Below are 23,365 nucleotides of genomic sequence, written 5' to 3' on the forward strand. Positions count from 1 at the left end.
ATATTCACAATATCCAATCACAGTACTCAGTAACCATCATTGCAAAGAATGTTACATTCAAAGAACTGATTAAATGGAAACGTTGCCTGCACATGTGCATTATCGTGCAGTGTAAGGTCAAGATGGATTTGTTCACTGGAGCAGACCGAAGTTTGACATAGTAATAATAATAATATATTATCCAGAGTCCGGATCTTGGCTTGGAGGTCTGTGTACTGTCTTATAACTCCCTGTGTGTTCCCTGTGCCTGTCCAGTGTCGACGTCGACTATCGTCCGTATTCCGTATCGTAGTGTTTCTGTTGGCTATTGCGCATGTGTTATTATTTTCAGAAACTTCATCCCTATAATGAGGTCCACGTTAAATGACAGTATTCGAGTAAAATTGGTGTTGCTATCCTTGTCTATCATTCGACAAAGCAGATAGAGCTATCCTTTTCTAGCTCCAGAACGTTGCCAAATACGTTTTTCACAATTTAGAAATATAATTAATTAAGGCAGAGACTCGGCAACGCTGTTCTCTCATCTTTATCCACTACCATTATAACGTGAACCTCACTATACAATAATCATTTAGGCCTATATCTTTTTAGCATTATATTTATTTGAAAGTCAAAAAACACGTTTGCCTCCAATTTTTTTTCTTTTCTTTTTTCTTTGAAATGATGTATTATTTTACTTATTCCAAGTTTTCCTTTCATTGTTATAGCAGCTTCAATGTAGGGGGTGAAATTTTCATTGCTGCAACAAGTGTCAACTCAGCGGTTCCACACCTCCAACAGAGGGGATAAAGATGTGCACTGTTGGTATGTTCACCTACTAAGTCCACATTGAGTTGCAAAGTCAAAAATTGTTTCACAGACACCCCCTTCAAATATCATTGTCAAACGATCAATTGTTATCACAATTAATTATTCATTATCAAAATTGTTGTCACAATACTCTGCAGCTGAATAGACCATTGACAGTGCAGAAGTTCGCAGAGTTCTTGCATCTGCCCCCCAGGAGGAGCCAGCGAGGTGCTTCACAATGTTGACTCTGGTTCTCACCTTGGCTGCAGTCTTTAATAGGTGACTCTTGAATGTTAATGAGCGATCCAATGTGACTCCCAGGTACTGGGGCTGCTCGTTTTGTGTTTGAGCTGAACATCATTGAAAAACACCTTAAGTTTTACATTAGCAAGCTTGTTGTTCAGATGGAAGCAGGACACTTCAGTCTTGTTTGGATTTGGCTTGAGCTTCTAGGTCCTAAAATAGTCTTTGAGGGAGGAGAGGTCATTAGTGAGCGTGACTTCTGTTTCCTCCAGTTCCTTGTGCTGTGTGGCCAGAGCAATGTCGTCTGCCTATATGAATTTCCTAGACTTTGTTTCTGGCATGTCAGCAGTGTAAATAATGGATAGAAAGGGGGCAAGTACTGATCCCTGTGGGAGGCCATCTCTTAAGGTCCTGAAACCACTTTGTTCTTGGCCAGCATATACCTTTATCAACCTGTCGCTAAGCATGGCATTAACAAGATGCAGCAGGGATTTACATGGGACAACTCTGTAAAGCTTGACCAACTGGGCCTTTCTCCAGACTGTCATAAGCCGAATAAAGATCTATAAGTGCAGCTGATGTTTTCAGGTTCTTATCAAATCCATTTTCAATGAAAGCTGTTAAAGCAAGGACCTGGTCGCAGCAGTTACGGCCAGGCCTGAAACCAGTTTGCTCACTTGGAATGCTTGCATTAAGAACTGGACACAGTCTATTACAGAGAAGGCGCTCCAGCAGTTTATAGCATACACATAGTAGGGCTATTGGGCGATAATTCTTAACACACTTTTCGTCTTTACCTGGTTTCAAAACTGCTATTATCTTTGTTTTTCTGCAAACATTAGGTAAGGTACCAGTTTCCAATATATCATTGAAAAAGCAACATAGCCACTGCCTAACTTTAGGGCCAGTATAGGCCCATTTCAAAAACTCAGGGAAGACATTGTCCAAACGACAAGCCAATAGACAAGGACATATATGATAGCCCTGTTAAGCTCATCTACAGTGAATTCTTCTGATATTTCTAGAGGAGCCTGCCTACTCTTTTTTTATATCATTTAGCTCCCTTAAAATGTTTCTATCAGATGGTTGGCGAGCTGACTTGGACAAGCTCACAAAATGTGCTTTGCAATTGCGTCCGGATTTGGTTGCAAGCCTGTCTCCTTCTGGATTGTGCTACCAGTTGATAGTTTCCTTAGCAAAGACCGGGCCTTTCGCCTACTATGTGTGCAATTCAATGCCTCGACAGTTTTCACCGGTAACCACTTATCTCTTCGTGACTTGTTCAGATTTTGAAAGAGGAGGTCAGCAGTAGCGGGGCTTCCAGTTACATTGAACTCATTGAAAAGATTTTCACAAACTTGATCCCAGCCCGGAATGTATTCTTTTCTGAAACCTCTAGGAATAGATTTCTTTGCTCTCCAACAAATAATTATAAACTATAAGTTAAAATTGAAACTTTTCAAATACGGTACATATTTTTGTGTAATATTTATGACGATTGTATTTTTGTCCAACAGGATACAATACCACCATGGAGTTTATTTATGCTGATTACAATGCAACGACGCCCATCGATGATAAAGTTCAGAAGCATATTATTGAATCATTAAAATGCCATTGGGCGAATTCCAGCTCTGGATATCATTTGGGAGTTGAGGCGAAATCAGCTATAGAGCAAGCCAGAAGAGAAGTTGCTCAAGCTATAAATGCGCAAACTGAAGATATCATTTTCACTTCAGGTGGAACAGAGGTCAATTCAGTCAATTTTGTCTTAAATTAAGTTTAATTTAACACACGGTTACAAAAAGTCTGTTAACTTTTAATCCCGATTAAATGCCACGAGAACCAATCAGAGAAGCCTTCTCCTCAGCAAAACCTTCCCTGATTGGCTCTTGTAGAATTTAATCATGAAATTCAACAGCTTTGTGCTTTCAACGGCTTTTGTGCAACCGGGCTTAAGAATTATTGTCAAATAGCTTTTGACAAGTCACCCAAATTAAAAGTTTTAATTTTTCAAAAGCCGTCAAATTTTATTTGAGTGAAGGCATATTTTTAAAATTTATCGTATTACAATGGTCTATGAACATAATTATCAAAACCTACTTTTTTGTTCTTGACATGAATTACAGTATTCAATACGGTAAAATAATATGGGTATTTATGTTTTATTCACTAAAATGTATACGGTATTCATGTCAAAGTCATTTTACTATACAGTGCTTGCATGATATTTTAACGAACTTATATAAAAAGCAACAAATTAAGAAAATTTGAAGTTGGCTACTCATGCTAATAATGATTCATGTATAATGAGTTGAGGTTTTGGTGGAAAGTGGTAATGTGTAAATTGAATGAATATCAAAGGTGATGTTGCTTTACTGTGGTTAAAGTCGGAAATGTATAACTCTTAAGAAATTATTAACAGAATAATCTAGCAATAGTTACCCTGCTAGAATTTCTATTCATGACTGTATTATTATTTGTAATGAGCCTTATTCATTTAAAATATTTTGCAGTCTAGTAATATGGCTATTCAATCAGCGGTGAAATTGTTTCTGAAGAAATCAAGCAAAGACAAAGTGCACATAATCACCACCAATGTTGAACACGTTGCTACTCTTAATCCGTTGAAGCAGCTGAAAGAGGAGAACAAGGCAGGTGAGTGCGGTCTATACGTATCCATTCTGTAATTGTATATTATTGTAGTCTATATTACTATTTCAGCAACAGCCGTTAATACAGCGCGGATAGGATCGTTAGAGTCGTCGCTTAGGAATTTGACTTCAAGGATCAAAAAATAGTGGTGCGGTGAAGATTAGAGTGAATTAGAAAAGATAGCTGAGAGTGTTGAAAATAATGCATGTATTCAAATGTGTCGGAACATATAAGAGCCGCTAAAGCAGGGTTGAAGGTAGAAGGGAGGTGAGACATTGATCATGACATTCTCCAGCTCTGATACACTCCTTTGCCGCTCCACTATGTTTTGACGCTAAAGGCGTTGCACCCTTCAGTCTGCTTCCACTATTTGGTCGTGGTTTCGTATTCCACCGCAGCCTAGCCTGAAGAATCATAAAAATGAAATTATTCAAAATTTACAATGTAATCACAATTACACGTCTGAAATAGCCTAATTTTATTTTTAATTTTAATTTTACAGAAGTAACTTATGTTCCTGTTGATCAAAATGGATACTTATCATCACATGATATAATTAAGGCAATTGAAGATAATACATGCTTGATCACGATAATGCTTGCTAACAATGAAACTGGAGTGATATTTCCCATATCAGATATAGCTAGGTAAGTTGAATCAGTATTTAATTCCACTTATACAGACTGCAACGTGTACAATAATTATGCTCTTCACATAGAATTTCTGGGCTTATCTCATGCCCAGCCTTTTTTCATTTAATTAATTTCAATAATTATTACTAAATTTTACTTCCAGAGAACTAGAAAAAATGAATGAAATGAGACGGGTGAAAGGTCTACAAAAAGTGTTATTTCATTCAGACGCTGCACAAGCAATTGGAAAAATTTTGGTGGATGTGAAAGACTTGGGAATTGATTATTTAACAATTGCCGGGCATAAAGTGAGTGGATGAGAATCTTATCATTCTTATAATAAATATAAAATACTTGAAATATATCATTGTTATGTGCATTGAATTTAATTTTTTTAATACCAAATAAAATAATAATAAAAGCTGTCGTGATGAAGGTTGAATAAAAAAAAACTTGTAATTTTGTAAATCACAACTTATAGGCTAGTCCAGTCTATATTATAGACATGGGGAAAGGGAGGTGCTTGCAATATACATCGTAGTTCTGATTGTCTTATATATTGTTTGGATACCTATAAGAGAAGTCCATAACCATTTTTTCATGCAAAATTTCCTTGTGCTAAATATAGAGTGCCCAAAAACCTCTTATTTTCGGTTCATTTTCCAGTTTTCAGACATCTTTGCCAAATTCAGCCATCGGACAAAAAAAATTGCTCAAGCGTTCTTTAGATTAGAAAATTTCAAATAAAATGTAATCATTCGGAGCTCTGCTCTATCTTCAATTTCACAATGTTACTACTGAGTTACAATTTTTCAAAAATTAGTAAAATTTTGAGAAATGATAGATTTTTATTTTAATGAGTTTTAGTTCCTTATCAACAATATCCTCTGATTGGCACCATTTAAATGTGTACGGTAATTGAAAATCATTCTCAGTGTAATTCTGTGCTCTATAAGACCAGGTAGAGCGCTCTATCTCATATAGATTTCCAGGTACCGTACACCTTATAACAATGGTCCTTGTATTTTGAAACACATTTTTTGTTAATATCCTACTAGTTTGTATTTTATAATAGTATAATGAGTATTGTAATGTATAAGAAGAGCATTTTCTGATAATCTATATATGATTTTTCGATTCCAGTTTTATGGACCTAAAGTAGGAGCTCTTTATGTAAAGGGCATTGGTGGAAGCACAGCCGCCCCCATTCAACCTGTCATCTACGGAGGGGGCCAAGAGAGAGGTTTCAGGCCTGGAACTGAAAACACTCCAATGATAGTGGGCTTAGGTAAAGCAGCCGCCCTTGTCAACGAAAACATCGGAGTTTACAAAAATCACTTGCAACAGATAAGGGACTATTTTGAGAATAAACTGTCTGTGAGTATGAAAGTAGTTCAATCTGATAATTTTTTTCTGAAACACTGCAGCTCATTCATCAATTGAATTGCATTTCAAAATTGGAGCGATTTATCGAACCTGAATTACTCAAATACACAATACTACTCTGCACAATACATTAGTCAGATCTCAGAGGTTTAGAATGAACAATCATCTTCAAAAAAAAAATGATATTCTATATAGTGGGGTCTACGTTTTATAATGGCATTAGAGAAAGATAGGAGAACAACGTTGCCGATTCTCTGCTTTGACACTGCCTTCTATAGAAGATAGTTAATACCGGTATATCTTATGTGATATCAATAACTGTTCATTCTTGTTTAAAATAATACATTATATTTTCCATTGATTAAATAATAAATTTGTCAACTGAGAGTGAATAATTTGTTAATTAATTATATTTCTACATTGTTAAAAAACGATTTGACAACATTGCGGAGCTAGAGAAGGATAGCGTTATTTGCATTGTCGAATGATAAACAAGGATATAGCAACACAAATGTTAATCAAATACTGCCTTTTTAACGTGGACCTTACTATAGAAATGTTTGGGGTACGGTAACTACTTGTAATAATTATGATAAACAAGAATAAAATACTCTTCAGCTCAACTATCATTCCTGAGAGATTGATGAGCGATTTTAATTTTCGACCATTTTTGCAAAAATCTATGGATTTCATTAAAAATGCAAATAGAGGTTGACTCAACAATGGATGAGTGTCGTGCTATAATACGAGACGTTTCGCTACATTTATTCACAATGAAACAATTAATAATAGTAATTATTCAATTACTCAGTTATTCACTGAAACATAAAATTGTTCCTCCACTCTCAGATCAGAAAAATCACTCAACCTCAAATGCTCATAACTCAAGAATAGGAGTGAATTTCGAGAATGTGATGACATATTATTGTTCAAGTAGGCCTACTATCATTCCTGAGAGTTTGAAAGTTTTATTTTTTACCTTTTTTGCAAAAATCTATGATGACTAAACAATTAGTTTCGCTAACTCACAATATACTCCCTATTTCATTTTAAAGGACGAGTGCGACATAACGATAAACTGCAAATCATCCCCGAGGCTTCCAAATACATCCAACATCTCTTTCTGCATTAATGGAAAAGAAACTGATTTTTCTGGAGCTAAGCTATTGGAGACTTGCAAGCGGATAATAGCTAGCACTACGGCAGCATGCCACTCCCACACTGAAGAACCATCAGGTAAGCCATCAGCTTCTTAGGCTAGGCACGCGCACCAGTTAGTCAAGACAAGACAAGACCTGATCAGACACGTTCAGTCACAATACTTCACATAGTTTCTTATGAAGACATGTCTAATTGCAAAGACTAATCAGTGTGTGTTGCGTCTGGTGTGTGCCTAGCCTATTACCTCACACCATTCTCAGATGAGATAGAAATAGACCTATAGTCATAGAATAGATACTATGTATACTGTGCTATAGTGCCGATAGCCCAAAATCCACTAAAACCAAATCATAGAAGTCGTCTTTTCAATAAAGCCTTCTCTGATTGGTTCTCATGAAATTAATCTCGGTTAAAATTTAACCGGCTTTCGTCTAACCGGGCCCTAATGTACCCGACTACCCAGTCCAGTACTGTAGAATTCAAAATCAAGAATCCAGTAACAGAGATAAAAATATTAGCTTTTTACTATCTAATTAATCATTAGTCATTTTTAAAAAATGAATTGCTCATTCACCTTCAGACAAACTGTGCTGCATCAGTGAAGATTTAGATGCTCAATCGATCGAATCAAGAATTAGACATATCTTTAAAACACTCTAAATACTCACTATTAATTTTAGGACTACTGAAAGTATTGAAACACAATAGGATGCATCAAGTACCCTTTTATTTTATCACAACGTGTTGATATATCCTATCGTTTCAAACACGTGTCAGTAGGTGATAAACCGGCTTAATTCTCTCTATCAACCAATTATAAGGTGTCCATAATCTACCAATCATAAGGTATCATAATTAATATTTATTCTTCCTGTCTTGTAATATATCTGATTTTTTTCTTCAATAGAAGTCCTTCTTGCATCAGGCGTACCAAGGAACTTGGCTACGACAGCCGTGCGATTCAGCTTCGGAAGAGAAACAACAAGAGCCTGCATCGATATCATAATCAAGGACCTAACAACTGCAATAAATACACTTATGACAAACAATAAATAATGATAGTTTTGGAAATTTATTTAAATATAAATAGAACATCGATTAAGGAATCAATGGAATAATATGTACAGGTAGCTGATGAACAGAATATGCATCACTGTAACCCCTTGCCTTTGACATTGATAACTAATGGTTGTGAAGTAATTTATTTTTAATATTAATTATATTGGAAACTTCTATGGATTCGTTAAGATTATGGATGCCTAAATCAAAGGTTTTATACAGTGTATATTTTGTTGATATTTTTCATACATTATGATCTATGAATAAACAATTTGAATAAATTAGTAGACTTGATTACTTTATTATTTTATGGTTATATTTATAATTGAAAATATTAATGATTTATTCGACATAGTTTTAATGTTGAAGGAAGCTTTACGCACACTGATGTAGTAGGATGAATGCTGAACGCGGGACGACAAGCGACGCGGGACAGTTTTGAAGAAGTTGTTAAATGGTTGAAATTTGCCGCTCCCATTGTCTTGTGTTCCGCACTCATCCCGCATCGGTGTGCGAAAGGCTCAAAGTAAGCATCACAACTAAGAAAATTGCAATCTGTAGGTGCTCAATCAATAAATAATAGAACAGTTAAAGTTAAGAAGTAATGTGTTTTATTTTGAAATTAATAATAAAAATACTTTGAAACTAATTCGAACGCACAAAAACATCACATGAGGTATACATCACTTTTTTCGAAAATTCGAAATGTCATCATGATATTATACAGAGAATGCTGAAACACAAAAAACAGAGGTTTTAATCTTAGAAATTATTTGACTTGAGGGCAGAATTTTGACTGTGAAGGAATAACTTGCACATAGAGTTAATATCATTTTAAATTTGGTTTTTGTGTTTCCCGAAAAACTTAAATTTTGTGATTTATCTGGTTTTGCAAATATACTGGTTTTTTCGACTCACAGTTTTTGTTTTCATAGTTTTTCTTAGTGTTTACATGGACTTTTCAACTATAGTTTAATGAAATTACATTTAAACTTGCGTAAAAAAGCAATATGTACTTCTTGTATTTCAAATACTCTTTTAATTCATAATATCAAAACAAGTTTGACAAAAATGTGTTACTTTAAAAATATCAACATCTATAAAATATCAGTTCTGCAAAAATCTAGATCTACAAAGTAGGGGGTTGACAATCAGATTTTAGATTTCCTGAATCCAATTCATAACTAATCTTAATTTAACAATTACGTTTTCATGTGCCCGATTCCAAGGATTGTTTAAAGAAGATTATCTCTGCTTCAAGAATGATTCAAACGTTTAACATATTAATTCATTGTGATACAGTCATTTAAATTTAATACATATTTTGAAACACTATTCAAAGTCAATTTTTAATATAAATGAGTGATAAGTTTCAAGGCTAAACATAAAAACATTGTCAATAGAATATAAGTTTCTAGGTTGAATTCAATATTGTGTATTTAGTAGGGATAATATTATCATCCTGTTTTAACACCATGTCTGAAACCACTGGCCTGCATTTCTAATGCTAATTGTTTATTTCATGAAAAGCGTCTTACAATATATTCTATTTTTCAAACACCCTTCATAGACAACTAGCATTGACAATAGATTATAATTATACGTTTCAAAGCTAAATTCAATAGGTATTTGAATAAATGAATCATTGAGTTACTCAATAATTCTCCAAAAAAAAACTTTTTACATCCAGTGAGTGATTATTTTAAATGTTAGTGGGAATAATATCATAATCGGTCTGTGCCTCGACCACGTTTGAAACCACTGCAAGTGCATTCTAATGCTCTATTGTTCAATTTTGTAAATCACCATTCAATACATAATATTTTTATAAATTCCTAATAATTAACTGGAATTGTCAATAGATTATAAGTTTTAAGGATAAATTCAATGGGTGAGTATCTAGTAGGTACAATATCAACGGCAGGTATTTTCGTATTTAGAGGTGTTATCGGCCACGTTTGAAACCGTGCATTTCTAATGCTTTAAGGTGGATTTTCACATATCAGTATCAGAGTCAGTGACCGATAGAGTGAAAGGATAATTCCCATGAGTTTTAATAGGAATATTCCCACTCCGCCCGGTCGAGCGAGTATCAATAGTCCCATATGGGAATAATATTCTCACTGTAACGGACATGTTCACTATTACTGATAAGTGGGAATCTGTCTTATTTCATAAAATCGCCTAAATATTTATTAATATGAGTATTATTTATACAGTGTCGAAATATGTGATAGCCGAAGACCATAGACTCTACTCAAAATTTACAACAAAAAATCTTCAGTAAAATTTTCTTATATCGACCTTAGTTTTCGAAATAAATCGATATTTTTGAAAAACGTCAATAACTAGAAAACTATACGTCAAAATGTAATTCTAAGAATATGGTTGGAAAGAGGAAGAAATTTCGAAAAAGATTCATATAATTTGTTCCTTTGATAGACGTTTTTGAACTTTTTATGATTGCTCAACGTTGAAAAAATTACATTCGTCGAGTTCAAAGCCAAATTTCAAAGAGTTTGAATGCTCATAAAAAAGTTCAAAAACGTCAAACAAAGGAACAAATTGTATGCATTTTATTGGAAAAATTTCTTCATCTTTCCAACCATTAGAATTTGGATTTTGTTTGATAGTTTTATAGTTATTGACGTTTTTAAAAAATATAGAAAAATCTATAAATCTCGAAAAGTAAGTTTGATACAAGAAAATTTTACTGAACATTTTTTATTGCAAATTTAATGTAGAATCTGTGTTGTTCTTCGGCTGTTACACCTTTCGTGGGACACCCTGCATAGCATAAATATTTATTGAGATAATCTCAGCAGCCGTGCTAATGTCTCAACTCTCAACCCAAGAGGAGCGGAGGTAGACTATCGACCTCTGCCGCGACCGCGGTTGAACGCGCCGCCATGACCCGGCCTGGAGCGGTTTCCGGCCGCCTTTCCGCCCTTGGGAGGCGGCGACTTGGGCCGCAGTGCCTCGATGCGCTCAGTGCAACCGGTTGTCACCGTGGTCGGCGAGAAGTAGCCGGCATACGTATCCGCGTTGAAGTTGCTGTTGGTCAACTCGGGCCCCACCGTCAGCCAGCCGGGACGTATTGTACTGTCTCTGCCGAATATATGCAGCCTGCAACAATTCAAAACGTTAATATATCTAAACAATTATCAAAATTATTAAATTTAAAAGTTGTCATTCAGTTATTAGATTTTCCGGAATAGAGTTTGGTGATGATCCACTTCACAATACTAACGGATGACCCAAATAATAGGACTTTGAAGGAATCATAAAACAAAAGTGGGAAGGCGAAAAATAATGTATTATAAGAAAAGAATTTGCTTAAACATGACGGGATACGAAATTTGACGCATCATTACGTCTGAACTACTCAACTTGGAATTTTGCATAGAGATTCTTAATTTACCGAGGTTGGTTATAGGCCTATTTTCATTTATCAATTAATTATAATTTAAATAATTCACCTAAAACAAATTCATTAAATTTGTGATACAAAGTTTACGAAAAATAAAAGCCCAATCAAATTGTTTTTCTATTGTGAATTATTAGAATTTATAATAATTTTAATATCAGCATGGAAGTATAAAACTAAATTTAATCTATGGGTGCTTTTAACAAACCCTTGCGGAGCACGGGTAACACCTGCTCGTTTATAATAATAGAAACTACGCCATTTAAGAAACATTTACCATTTTTTAAAACAACTTTTTTTAGGTGGCTTGCTCCTGGAAACTGTGCTGGAGATTCCTTGATCGCTGCAACATCTCAACTCGGATATTATGGAGTTCATCCCGAACTGAGTTTTAATAATTCAACCACAGTTTATGATCGCTTTGCGAACAAGCGAGTTGTATGATATCTCCACGAGAAAACATCGCAATGAGCAGAAAAGCCATGAATGAGTAATCTCCAAAACAGATTGCAAGAATGATTTTTTTGTGGGGGGAGGGGGGTGATGTCTACATGAGCTCTAAGCTTGTGCGAGGGTAATGTGGCGGATGATAATAAGAGTTGGTGAATTGCTACTAACTACTAAATTATACTTTAACATATTACGTTCTATTAAGCTATTACTTCCAACTCAGCCCTTCAAACACCGTCGAGCTGAAACTTTTTTCTATCTTTAGTTTCAATATTTATCATTATAATAAACTTTGTTATTATTCTTTTAAATTTCATTATTATTGATAGTTTGTGATTTCTTTTATTATCGCCATTGTTTTGCTTTCTGTCTGATAATTTGCGACTCCCTCCTCCCTACACACGGACAAATCATCCATGTAATCCATAACACTGTTATACTTTGTAAATATGTCATATTTTATGAATAAACTAATTTGAATTATTCTGTGTTAATGGAGTTGATTAAAATAAATTAATTCACCGTAAATAAATTATAAATAAAATAAATTATTTCTACCTTATTTTCCAATCTTTTCACTATAAAACATCTAAGACATGTCAGTTCTGGGTTGAACAATTGAAACAAAAGTTTATTGAAATTCTGTGATTCATTTAAAGTATTACGTCAACCTTCAAATCATTACTCCTGGACCGGAAATCAAGTGACTAAGCAGAGTGTGATTTCTTAACCTCAAACTTTGGACGACATTAACATTTTATGAAACATTTTGGAGAGAAATAGTACAGGCTCAGCCTAGTTTTTCCACTCTAATGTCATCATTATAATTATAGTGTTTTGTACAATAAATGAATATTGCTGATGTTTTGAACTCACCTTCTTCTTCCCAGACAAAAGTGTTCTATTATATGGAATATCTCGACAGGCTTTTCTAGAGATCCATATTCTGGCTCCTCACTAATAATCAAGTCAATATCAACGTTGGCATGAATGAAATCTCCATCGATGGACCGCCTCACAGTTCCCTTGATGCCCATCAAACAGTGCTCCTGAAAACAAGCCTTCTTAGAATAATCACAATACTGTGCAATGTAAAGCATTATTATAAAGCATCATAATTGGCACATACTTGTTTTGAATAATCACTCAAAAATAATCACTGGGTTAAGTGGAAGAGGAGGCTGTAATTGTCTCAACTTCGCCCACGTCACTTTTTACTTTCCTTGCCCTATTACCATAGGTAAGGAAAGTATTGCTTTCCAAAAAAAATTAAGGTACGCCAATTTCTATACGTTTCAAGGTCCCCTGAGTCCAAAAAGTGGTTTTAGGGTATTGGTCTGTATGTGTGTGTGTGTGTCATCTCTTAATTAACGGAATGACTTGAAATTTGGAACTTAAGGTCCTTCCCCTATAAGGATCCGATACGAACAATTTCGATCAAATGCAATTTAAGATGGCGGCTAGAATGGAAAAAATGTTATCAAAAACAGGGTTTTTCGCGATTTTCTCGAAAACGGCTCCAACGATTTTGATTAAATTCATACCTAAAATAGTCATTGATAAGCTCTATCAACTGCCACAAGTCCCATATCTATAAAAATTTCAGGAGCTCCGCCCCATCTATGCAAAGTTTGATTTTAGATTCCCAATTATCAGGCTTCAGATACAATTTATACAAAACATTTTTAATGGAAAAGATTGAGCATGAAAATCTCTACAATTAATGTTCAGTAACATTTTCACCTAAAATTGAAAATAAGCTCAAAATTCGAGAAAATGTGATTATCCAATTGCAAACTGTTGATTCTATTAAATGATTCACTATGAAGAGATAGCAAACCTCGTATGTCTCCAGCGTTATTGTCCTGTCACCAGCTGGCTCAGATCTCTGTTTATAAGTAGACTTGAGATGCGCGTGAACACTAGCGTCAGGTGATCAATTTTCATAACGGCAAGGAAAGTTGTGTGAGTGCGCCACACCAGATTTTTGTAATGTTATAAAGTGAAAATAAAGGACATCTATCTCAACAAATTAATCATCTTTCTGACTGATGTAAAATCGTCTGAACCTTCTTTTTGATTAAAATTTCCATTTATCTGGAAAATTGTTGAGTATAGCCTGGTTTCCAAGACTTACTAAATCTAAATGACCATTCAATCTATAGGTTTAATGGTCCATTCGATTTAATAAATGTCCTAGAAACCGGGCCTAAGAATAATAATTATAGAGTAAGGAACAAGAATTTTGAACAGGACCGACCGAAAGCACCAGCTCATCATGAACGTTAAAAATAACCTATTTGACCGCGCTCTAAAACAATTTAAAGGATTTACTCTGTTTGTTATTATTCATACGTAAGTTTTACATTACGCGGTAGAGATGTTTTGATCCTAGCTTAAATGTACGGACTATAATGAATTTGACATAAAACCAAATTCTGTAAAACCAATTTCTCAATTTTGCTTGAATGAAACCAATAAACATCACTTATTTTGATCGTTGCTTCTGTCTCACTTCTACTATAGAAGTAGGTCACTTCTACCTAGTCCAATATAATTTTTTCCTTCACTTGGATAGGTTAATTAATTCAAAACTCAAATTAAGATGACCAGAATCAATGAATACAAGTTAAGAATTATTCTAAGGCATCATATTTCTTTGGAAGGAGAAATGTATAGCTGAGCATATTTTATCCTAATTTGGTCAAAATCGATATCCATTCGTTAAAAGTATGACCACTTGTAGCTATCTCTACTATCTGACAGTTAATGGTTTCATAATCACTTGTTAGTGGTTTGGAACACACATTGCACTATAGGTCTATTTATTCATCATGACCATCCCCAACAGAAACTTGCTCGAGATTATAATCGTTGAGGTATAATCAAAGTTAATATTATTATTTACATACTACTTTATAGTGAGATTCACGTTATAAAGTCAATGATAGGACAACAGAATTGCCAATTTTCTGTTATCATCGCCTTCTAAAGTAGATAGCTGTGATTCAAGTTATTCCGGTTTATCTGATATAATATTTATTGTTGTTTCTTGTTAATAATGATCAGTGATCAACTCTATCTCAAATCTATTTTATTCGTCAAAAAAATATTATCTCATGATTTAATAATAAGTTTTCATAATAATTGAGATAATATATTTTGGTAGTTTATTATATTTCTTCATAGTCAACAAACAATTTGGCAACGGTGCGGAATCAAAAAAGGATAGAGCTATCTGCTTTGTCTAATGACTAACAAGACTATAGCAAACCAATGTTAATTAGTAGCTGACTTAATAACGTGAGACTCGCTGTAGTAAATTACAAGCACTACAATGTTTTACGTTCAAAATATAAAGATACTGCGTGTGGCCGAATTATTGTATTGAGTGGATTTAAAACAGTGCCCCTACACTGCTTTAAATCTCCTACCCTTAAAAAACATAGATATGAGATCAAATATAAAGCTTTTACTTTTTTTGCTGATTGTGATGCCCACATAAGCTCCAGGTTTGTGCATGTGCAATGGGAAGGATAATGACCATGAAGGGACATTTAAGATCAATGTGGGTTCCTAAACACTATCACTGGGAATAAGATACATTAGTCGACAACACAAGTCGACCAGTGCAACCACGGAGCCAACATCGATACTCGCGTAAAATTGGCTATTTCAACTGGTTTAAGCTGAATTCGCACATATCAGTATCAGTGTACGTGTTGGCAGTGACGGATCCAAAGAGGGGCTAGGGGCTGTAGCCCCCCCCCTTGGGTAACCAATTTACACTAGATAAAATGGGTAATTTGTTTTGTTCGGTTGCCGAGCATGAGAGGAATATCAGTACTAAAAGTATTGTCGTACATGAAATAAAAAGGTAATAGCTTTCAACGATCAAATTCTTATGGTCAAAGGGTCAAATATGATATGTTAATGCAAAAACATTCTAATGGCTTCAAAATCCTTTTATTTTTAGTCAATATTCTTGAGTCAAACCATAGTTTTTTGCCTCCAAACTCTGGTCAATAAAGGGTTAAATCGGCCTAAAAATGTGTCATTTTACACTTAAATTTTGACAATTCCCCGGACCCACCGCCTTGCTGGAGGTTATTCCATACCCCCCCCACGATGCTTTAACCCCCCCAAACCCCTAGCCCCCCTTTGGCCTATCCTGGATGCGCCACTGCGTGTTGGTACAGTGAAAATATAAATTCCATTAGTTCTAATGAGACTATTCATACTCGCTTGGCCAGGCTGAGAGGGAAAAATATTTTCATAGTACCAGAAACGTTCACTGATATGTGAGAATCCAGCTTAATGTGAAACAAGACACAGACAATAAATTATGCGTAGCTTATGAAATAGCTACAGTATTTAAAAAAAATTGAATGTAACATCTATTAATAGGCCTATGTAAGTTATCAAACATGAAAAAAGTTACTGAAAAATCCAACTGTTTTACCAATCGTATTTTAGAGCATGTTTACTCACGATCTGTGATTCGAAAGAACTTACAAACACACTAAATAACATGCGTTTCCACAAAGAAAAGTTTGAATGTACCACTTTTTGAAGAAAATAACAGTTTCCGAATTGTAGCTGGAACACTGCAAATACGACAGTAAGATCAAAGTGGATTCCTCCAGCAGTCTAGCATTTCACTCTTAACTTAAGACACTTGATGAATGATAGTGATGTTTTAATATTGTAAAGTCATCAAATGTTACTTTTGTCCTTTGGAAAACGGCTTTTGATTCCAAATTTTTAGAATGTCCCGGATGTTGAGTGTTAGTTCGGATCCAGCAAATGTCCTCGCACCTTCGGAAGCCCCACTTGCGCAGACAGAACCGGCCCATGTCGAGTCCCTCTGACGAGCCACACCACAGGAACACAAAACCTCGATTATCCGTCAGTTCTCCAATATCAAGCTGCATTATCTGAAATTCAGACAAAACATATTGACTAATGACACTAAACCTTGATTACAATGTCTTGAAAAGTCTAAAAGAAAATAAAACAGATACTATTGTCTGTTCAAACCTTAGTTTGCAGCGTTGCTCTTATGGAGTACTGCGCAGCTAGATTTCACAGAATCCATTGAGCCTGTGAAAAAATTGTGTGATGGAAAGTGCGAAAAATACAGCGTAATCCTTTTTTAAAGAATCAGGATAAAAACGGTAACAGTGTTCTATTGTTCTATTGAAATAACATTGGTCCGTGCTGCAAATTAAGGCTTTCACGGGCTGTAGTTACTAAAAACATGTAATTTGATGAGACGGCATTAAGACAGATACATTAGAATAAGCATATTTAAAGAATTGATTCTGCAGTGATTTTTCTCACAATAAACAACTCAATTTCAAATAAATCAATTTTGATCATACCTGATCCCACGACCAAAACTGCATATTGGTCACTCCCATAGTGCGCTGATATTCTTCCAAAGGAGGTTCCACTAATATTACGTCGAACTGATTATTCAAATCTTTCAAGTTGAAATTTTGCAAATCACATTTGAGAAACATTGGAGGAGATGCTGTTTGCGCTATCAAATCATCCTGAAACAGAAATGTTTTCATATGTAGAAGGTAATTCATGTTTTATTCTCGAGTTCTAAAATTACATCCACTTGAATAAATAGATGGAAATTCCTTTGAAAACAAACAAGAAAATAAGCAATACATTCATAATTCCCCAAGAAGATGAACACACAAAATGTAAAAATCGAATATTATAATAACAACAATAATTATTAACAGAACATGTCATATACTTTCCAAATTCATTGGAAAGTAACAACCGGCTTACAACTCAAAACTGGAACCTATCAAAATAATTCTGGAAATTTGGAAAGCTAGAAAATAAGATTCAGAAACATTATAGCACCTTCAAAAGATCGCCTCTACATCAACCACTTCGAGAGAACCCCACACATAATTCAACATACATACACAAAATACAGACCCTAATATTAGCACAATAACTGAATGTCATCTAGGGTAGTATGCATATTGAACGTTTTTACCTATATCGGAGACGGTGGAGGTTTCTCATTGATTATTATCACATTATAATGGACGACACCACAGCGACTAAGGCCCGGTTGCACAAAAGCCGGTTAAATTTTAACCGTGATTAATTCCACGAGAACCAATCAGAGAAGGCGTTTTTGAAAAGACGGCTTCTCTGATTGGTTCTCGTGGAATTAATCACGGTAAAATTTAACCGGTTTTTGTGCAACCGGCACAAAGAATCAGATTGGTTTATAATTACATTAAGTTGCACCAGAGAGTAAAGATATATTGTTTTATTTATCTCTGTATTTTCCTCCTATTTATTTGTCTCTGGCTGTATTCAGAGAGAAATGTGTTAGGCTACTGAGAACTTTTGAAAATTGTTGTTTATCCTTATTACTTACCTTCAACTTGATGAGTTCACGCAGCTTGGGGTACTCTTCAAATCTATCAGCCAATCCAACATCTCTAATAAAATTCTGTGGTCTTTGGCCTGTATCCACAAAATGCTGACAATAGTCATTATGAGGATTGGATGATTGTGTACCCTGAAAGATAAATCATTACTTTCATAGATTAAAATTTCCAGATAAATTACTATCTTCAGAAATACCTTGGACATTTTCAGAAACAAATAAAATAATTTAATAGTCCTATATGTTAAGATGCTTATAGGATGAATCATGTAAATATATTATAATAGTGGTATGAATATAATTAAGTTATTCGGAATCACTTGCTCCTGAATGATTTCAACATTCACAACAAAAAAATAAATAGTTGGAGAGCCTTATAATTCAAAACAAGAATTTTGCAATGGAAGCCAGTTGAGGCCGTTACATTGAGTAAATTTATAAGCGATTTGTACCATAACAAATTATGTAAGAGTCCTATGAAAGTGTAGCCTACAGGTCGTCGCCTGAAACATCGACCAGATGCTTACACGCTTTCCATCATCTGATATTCACTATTTATATTGTATATTGTATTATATTCACTAATAAGGCATATGTATGGGAAAATTTCTGGATAATTTGACAGTGGAATTCATTGGGGATCCTATAAAGAATGGTTCAAATCATGAAGGTGCCATGCACTTATTATTTTTCTTTAAAAATTGCTCATTGTGTCAAAAATATACAATAATTCAATTCTAACCTTTAGAAATGTTGAGGAGTCTTTGTAGACAAGTTCATCCGTAGTTGTGTCCTCCTTGGATTTGTCAATGTCATCGGCAACCTCTGCCGGAGGTGCTTCTGTACGTACAACCTTTTTTTGTGGACTTTCTACTGAAGTACCAAGAGCTTGTCTCAATTCAGCAACGTTGGATACTCCAAACTGGAACACATAAAGATCACTTCACTAAATACACGAAAACACTCAGTTGAGTATGATTACAAAGTACAGTTAATGGGAGAATAGAATAGAATATTTTTTATTTGTTCAATACAATACAGTCATATGGATCACAACTATACAATTGAAAGTTGTCAAGTACAAAAAAATCTCTTCAATATTCAACATAATACATAAAAATATAGATATAGCCTATTTATGATATCATACAAAGTTGTCACATAAAAATTCATTTACACTATAAATACTTTTTTCGACAAAGAACTTATACAGATCGTTTTTGAAAGTCATGCTCTTAAAATCTATATTATTAGACAACTTGTTTGGGAATTTTGTCCCTATGTAGCTAGTTTTTTTCTCAAAAAGAGTTAGCCTGTGAGGCTGAACGATAAAGTTGTTCCTGTTTCTAGTAAAGTGTGAATGTACCGTACCTGTGCATTGGTCATTAAACTGCCCATATCCTTAACCACATATATTACAGTTTAAAAACAAATACAAGGTACAGTGAGTATGCACAGCCTTTTAAAATAATCTCGACAACGATGATTGAACCCCAATCCCATAAACACCTAATAGCAAGCTTATGCAGAATGAATATCTATTTATGTTCTGCAGAGACGTGTTACCCCAGAGCTCAATTCCATACGCAATATGAGAATAAATGAGTGCGAAATATAACGTTTTTTCTGTCTCAGGGGGCACACACTTGACTATGTTTCGCAGAACAAATAAGCTTAAACTACTACTGATTCTGTTCGCCAGTCGGGAGGGATCATTAAACACGGATCATTAATCATTATGCCAAGCCTAAGGCAATATATATAAAGATATCGGTAACAGCACATTTACACTTACTGTGATTCAATACAAACTCGATGCATATAAATAGAGCATTTGTAAAAACATTTGTCAGTTGACTCTCAATTCTGTCACAATATAACTTAGATCTCAGTCTTCAGAAACATACAAGAAAGAAGGTAGATAAGATACCACAACATACTGGTCAAGTTTGAACGCAATTGTCTCAAATTAGCTTGGTGTTGTAGCTTGTAGCAATACAAATCTCCTTTAATTTGTTCAATGCAATACGTGCCTTCTTACTATAGCCTCCTTTATATTTGCATTTGAAGAGTGCCGGACTCAAAGTGGAAAAAAGGTTTTGAGATAGAATGGAAAAACTGAGAAAAGTCCAAAAATGTGAGGGGTTTTAAAGGTGAAGCCGCCTTTTGGCATGTTAGCAAGTTTCAGATTCGACTTAAGGCCTCAGTAACATAAAATATAAAACCGTCAAGAAAAATTTTTTCGGGGCTGTAAGCCTATTCTAAAAAATGACTATTTGGCTGGATTGAATTGTTTCAGGTTACCCTGAAGTGATAGTGTGGTCTTTCACTGGTTAAAATAAAATGTAGGCTACAAATGCGAATCATGGGTTCGCGCTATTTTTTTGAGTAACTTAACTTAGTGCGCCAGCTAGATTGCAAATAATTTGCAAAATAAAAAATAATACAAAAGTAGTAAAAACAATGTATAAGAATACAACGATGTGTTTTAAAACAATCAATCAGTATAATATGTGTATATAAAACACTTGTTTTGCACTCACAACTCATAACATAACACTTGCAGGTTATGTTATCAAAATTAATAAATGAATATTAAATAAATCCATAAGAAAATATTTCATAGTTTGTAATGGGCCTAATTATTCTTGCCATCAGTTGAATAAAACTGAATAGGATAAAGCTTACCGTTTGTGCTAGTAATTTCTTTCTTTTCTGAGATCTTTCTTTCAACTCCTTCAGTTTGTCGCTCATTGTTCTGACTTTGGTTCTGCTTCTAATCTAACCTGTTTTCTGTTAATACATAGGCATAGCAAAGCTGGTGGCGGACAATAACACGTAATACTATGATTATATGGAAACAACAAAGTATAATCCTCAGATTATAATAATAAATTGAAAAAAGCTAGCTTGTTACTTCCTATCGGTTGTGTGTTGAGTTGATTCATACCTAGGGACGTTCCGATACAAGTAACTACTTTACTTGTATCGATACTTTCCTTTCGATACCAAGTACTTTTGGCATCGATACTTTTGTTTCGATACTTACTCGGTATCGAATCAAAAGTACTCGTATCGAATCAAAAAGTACTTGGATCAGTCGTATCGAATCAAAAATATTCTATTGGTAAATCTATATCGTTTATAAAATTAAGTAGGTACAGTACTCTAATTGCATCAAATGAGTGGTTATAAAATTCAACTGAGTATTTTATCATCATTGTATCTGAGACTTTGAAAGACCATCGTAGTCGACAAACAATAATCTGGATACAAGTTGTATAACCTATATCATCAGTTCGCCACTCTTTGACTCTATCTATCTCTCTGAGCGTTTGCGTTTGCCTGTTGGTAAGTGAAAATACATTGTATTTTCATGTTCATGTTTCATTCTTTCATTGAGAATTGAAAATGTCTTCTCCAAGATCGGATGTTTGGGAGTATTTTACAAAATCAAACCATTCAGCTGCAAAATGCAAGTCATGTTTTAAAGAAATAAAATACTGCGGAAACACATCCAATTTGTTTAAACATAATTTATGAGAGTTCATGGTACCAATTATTAAAAGTAAATCTGTGAATGAAAAAGCTTCAGCGTCAGGCTCCAAGTAAAGACTGTAGAAGGGAGTTTATTCAGGTAAGTTTGTTATCAACAATCAACAAAGTTATTTTCAAAAATATTTGAAATCTTTTAATACTATCAAATAACCTAACAAATGCCTAAATAAATATAGGCCTATGGCTAACAAGAAGTTTGAGCCAATTCTATTCTATTTTGTTGTTGAGAAAATCGTTGGTGAAATAGGCCTAGTTGAAGTAGGCTATCCTTGTAGGATTCCTACACAATCTATTATTTTAATTATTCAAGATCAATATAGTAGGTACAAAAGTACAATAGGTAACCGGAAACGTAGGTTTTTCTGAAGTATCAAATTAATTTTCAAAAGTACTCATATTCCGATACCTACTCATATCGATACTTTTCTTCCGATACCTTAGAGGTATCGATACTTTTGTTTCGATACCGATACCAAGTACTGGTATCGATACTTTTGAGGTATCGGAACGTCCCTATCATACCGATAATATAGATATCGATTCAGATTAGTATCGATTAATCTCCTATCGGTTATAAATGTTGATTCATATCGATACTATCGGTATCGATTAAGATTAGCATCGATTAATCTCTATAGAAATAATAATCTATTATTTTTCAATCGATATTTGGCAGCTTTGATTATTTCATAATCTACCTCTTAAGCTGCGTACACATATTCGCGCTTCCAACCCGCACCGAGCAGGCTCTGCCCTCGTACCACCATCGAACCACGGTCGCTCCGCCCACGCACCCATCATGAACGTTACGGAAGATGTTAGCTCTTCTCGCGTTCCCCGGTCGAACCACTGTTGCTCCCCGGTCGATCATCAATCGCTCTGATGGAGTGACGTTCGGTTGCGGAGCAGAGCGACAGTCTGTACACACCTTTAGATGTTTTTCTACCTCTGCCACATCGTTTTTCAACAATGTAGAAACACTATATTGCAGCCGGCAGCATCGATTCGATCCTTCGATAGCGACATATCCATATTGTAAATTGAAAATATTAACTGAAGGGGATACAATAAAAACCATAAAAAGGAATGTAGGCTAATAACAATAAGGCTTATAGCAACTAAATTACACAGAAAAACAGCAGAGCAGACGACAAGAAGGAAACATCACGCATTGGTTGACAAGAATGTGGATGAGAGGTTTGCCAGCGCTGGCCTCCACTCGACAAATTCGGAGCGATGGCCAACGAAGTCGAGCGCTGGCAAACCACACATCCACACTGTAGTGCTCGTCGTCATTTGTACGCATTGACCGATAGTGAGGATGCGGCATTACATTTCTCTTTATTCTTATCAGTAAAAGAAAATTCGTATGGCTTTTGTTGGTATCGAGTCCCTTGCGAGAAGGTTCAACCACGCCTGAATATACGAGCCGGGACCGCCAATTAACGTGCCCATCCGTTGACACGGTAGTGACCTGGTTTGATCTCTGAGTTGGTATGCCAGCACTCTAGACCACTGATCACTCAATAAATTTTTCAAAAACCCTGTTTAATTTAACATTTTTGGCCTAGACTG

The 23,365-nt window shown here is 34.8% G+C and overlaps 2 protein-coding genes across 6 annotated transcripts; one reads left to right on the top strand and one right to left on the bottom strand.

Moving 5' to 3' along the window:
- The first annotated feature begins 108 nt into the window (after positions 1 to 108).
- On the top strand, positions 109 to 8,520 carry LOC111059063 (selenocysteine lyase). 4 transcript variants are annotated; one of them, XM_039431250.1, is made up of 9 exons: positions 180 to 283; positions 708 to 804; positions 2,550 to 2,782; positions 3,549 to 3,690; positions 4,190 to 4,334; positions 4,483 to 4,627; positions 5,463 to 5,696; positions 6,761 to 6,941; positions 7,774 to 8,520. In XM_039431250.1, exons 2-9 carry the CDS (start codon positions 792 to 794, stop codon positions 7,920 to 7,922), a joined length of 1,242 nt encoding a protein of 413 aa, XP_039287184.1. In that variant the 5' UTR covers positions 180 to 283; positions 708 to 791; the 3' UTR covers positions 7,923 to 8,520. The 4 variants fall into 4 exon arrangements, with proteins under 4 accessions (XP_039287210.1, XP_022202365.2, XP_039287184.1 ...); XM_039431276.1 differs by lacking the exon at positions 708 to 804 and having other exon boundaries at positions 109 to 206; XM_022346673.2 differs by lacking the exon at positions 708 to 804 and having other exon boundaries at positions 150 to 272.
- Positions 8,514 to 21,182, bottom strand: LOC111059066 (N6-adenosine-methyltransferase non-catalytic subunit). 2 transcript variants are annotated; one of them, XM_039431283.1, is made up of 7 exons: positions 20,921 to 21,182; positions 18,975 to 19,154; positions 18,221 to 18,364; positions 17,187 to 17,360; positions 16,530 to 16,739; positions 12,679 to 12,863; positions 8,514 to 11,051 (listed from the first exon to the last, which is right to left on the bottom strand). In XM_039431283.1, the coding sequence occupies exons 1-7, from the start codon at positions 20,984 to 20,986 to the stop codon at positions 10,796 to 10,798; spliced, it is 1,215 nt and encodes a 404-aa protein (XP_039287217.1). In that variant the 5' UTR covers positions 20,987 to 21,182; the 3' UTR covers positions 8,514 to 10,795. The 2 variants fall into 2 exon arrangements, with proteins under 2 accessions (XP_039287217.1, XP_039287224.1); XM_039431290.1 differs by having other exon boundaries at positions 8,520 to 11,051; positions 12,679 to 12,851.
- Between the last annotated feature and the right edge of the window lie 2,183 nt (positions 21,183 to 23,365).

Source organism: Nilaparvata lugens, chromosome 1, assembly GCF_014356525.2.
Source record: "Nilaparvata lugens isolate BPH chromosome 1, ASM1435652v1, whole genome shotgun sequence".
Taxonomy (NCBI): domain Eukaryota; kingdom Metazoa; phylum Arthropoda; class Insecta; order Hemiptera; family Delphacidae; genus Nilaparvata; species Nilaparvata lugens.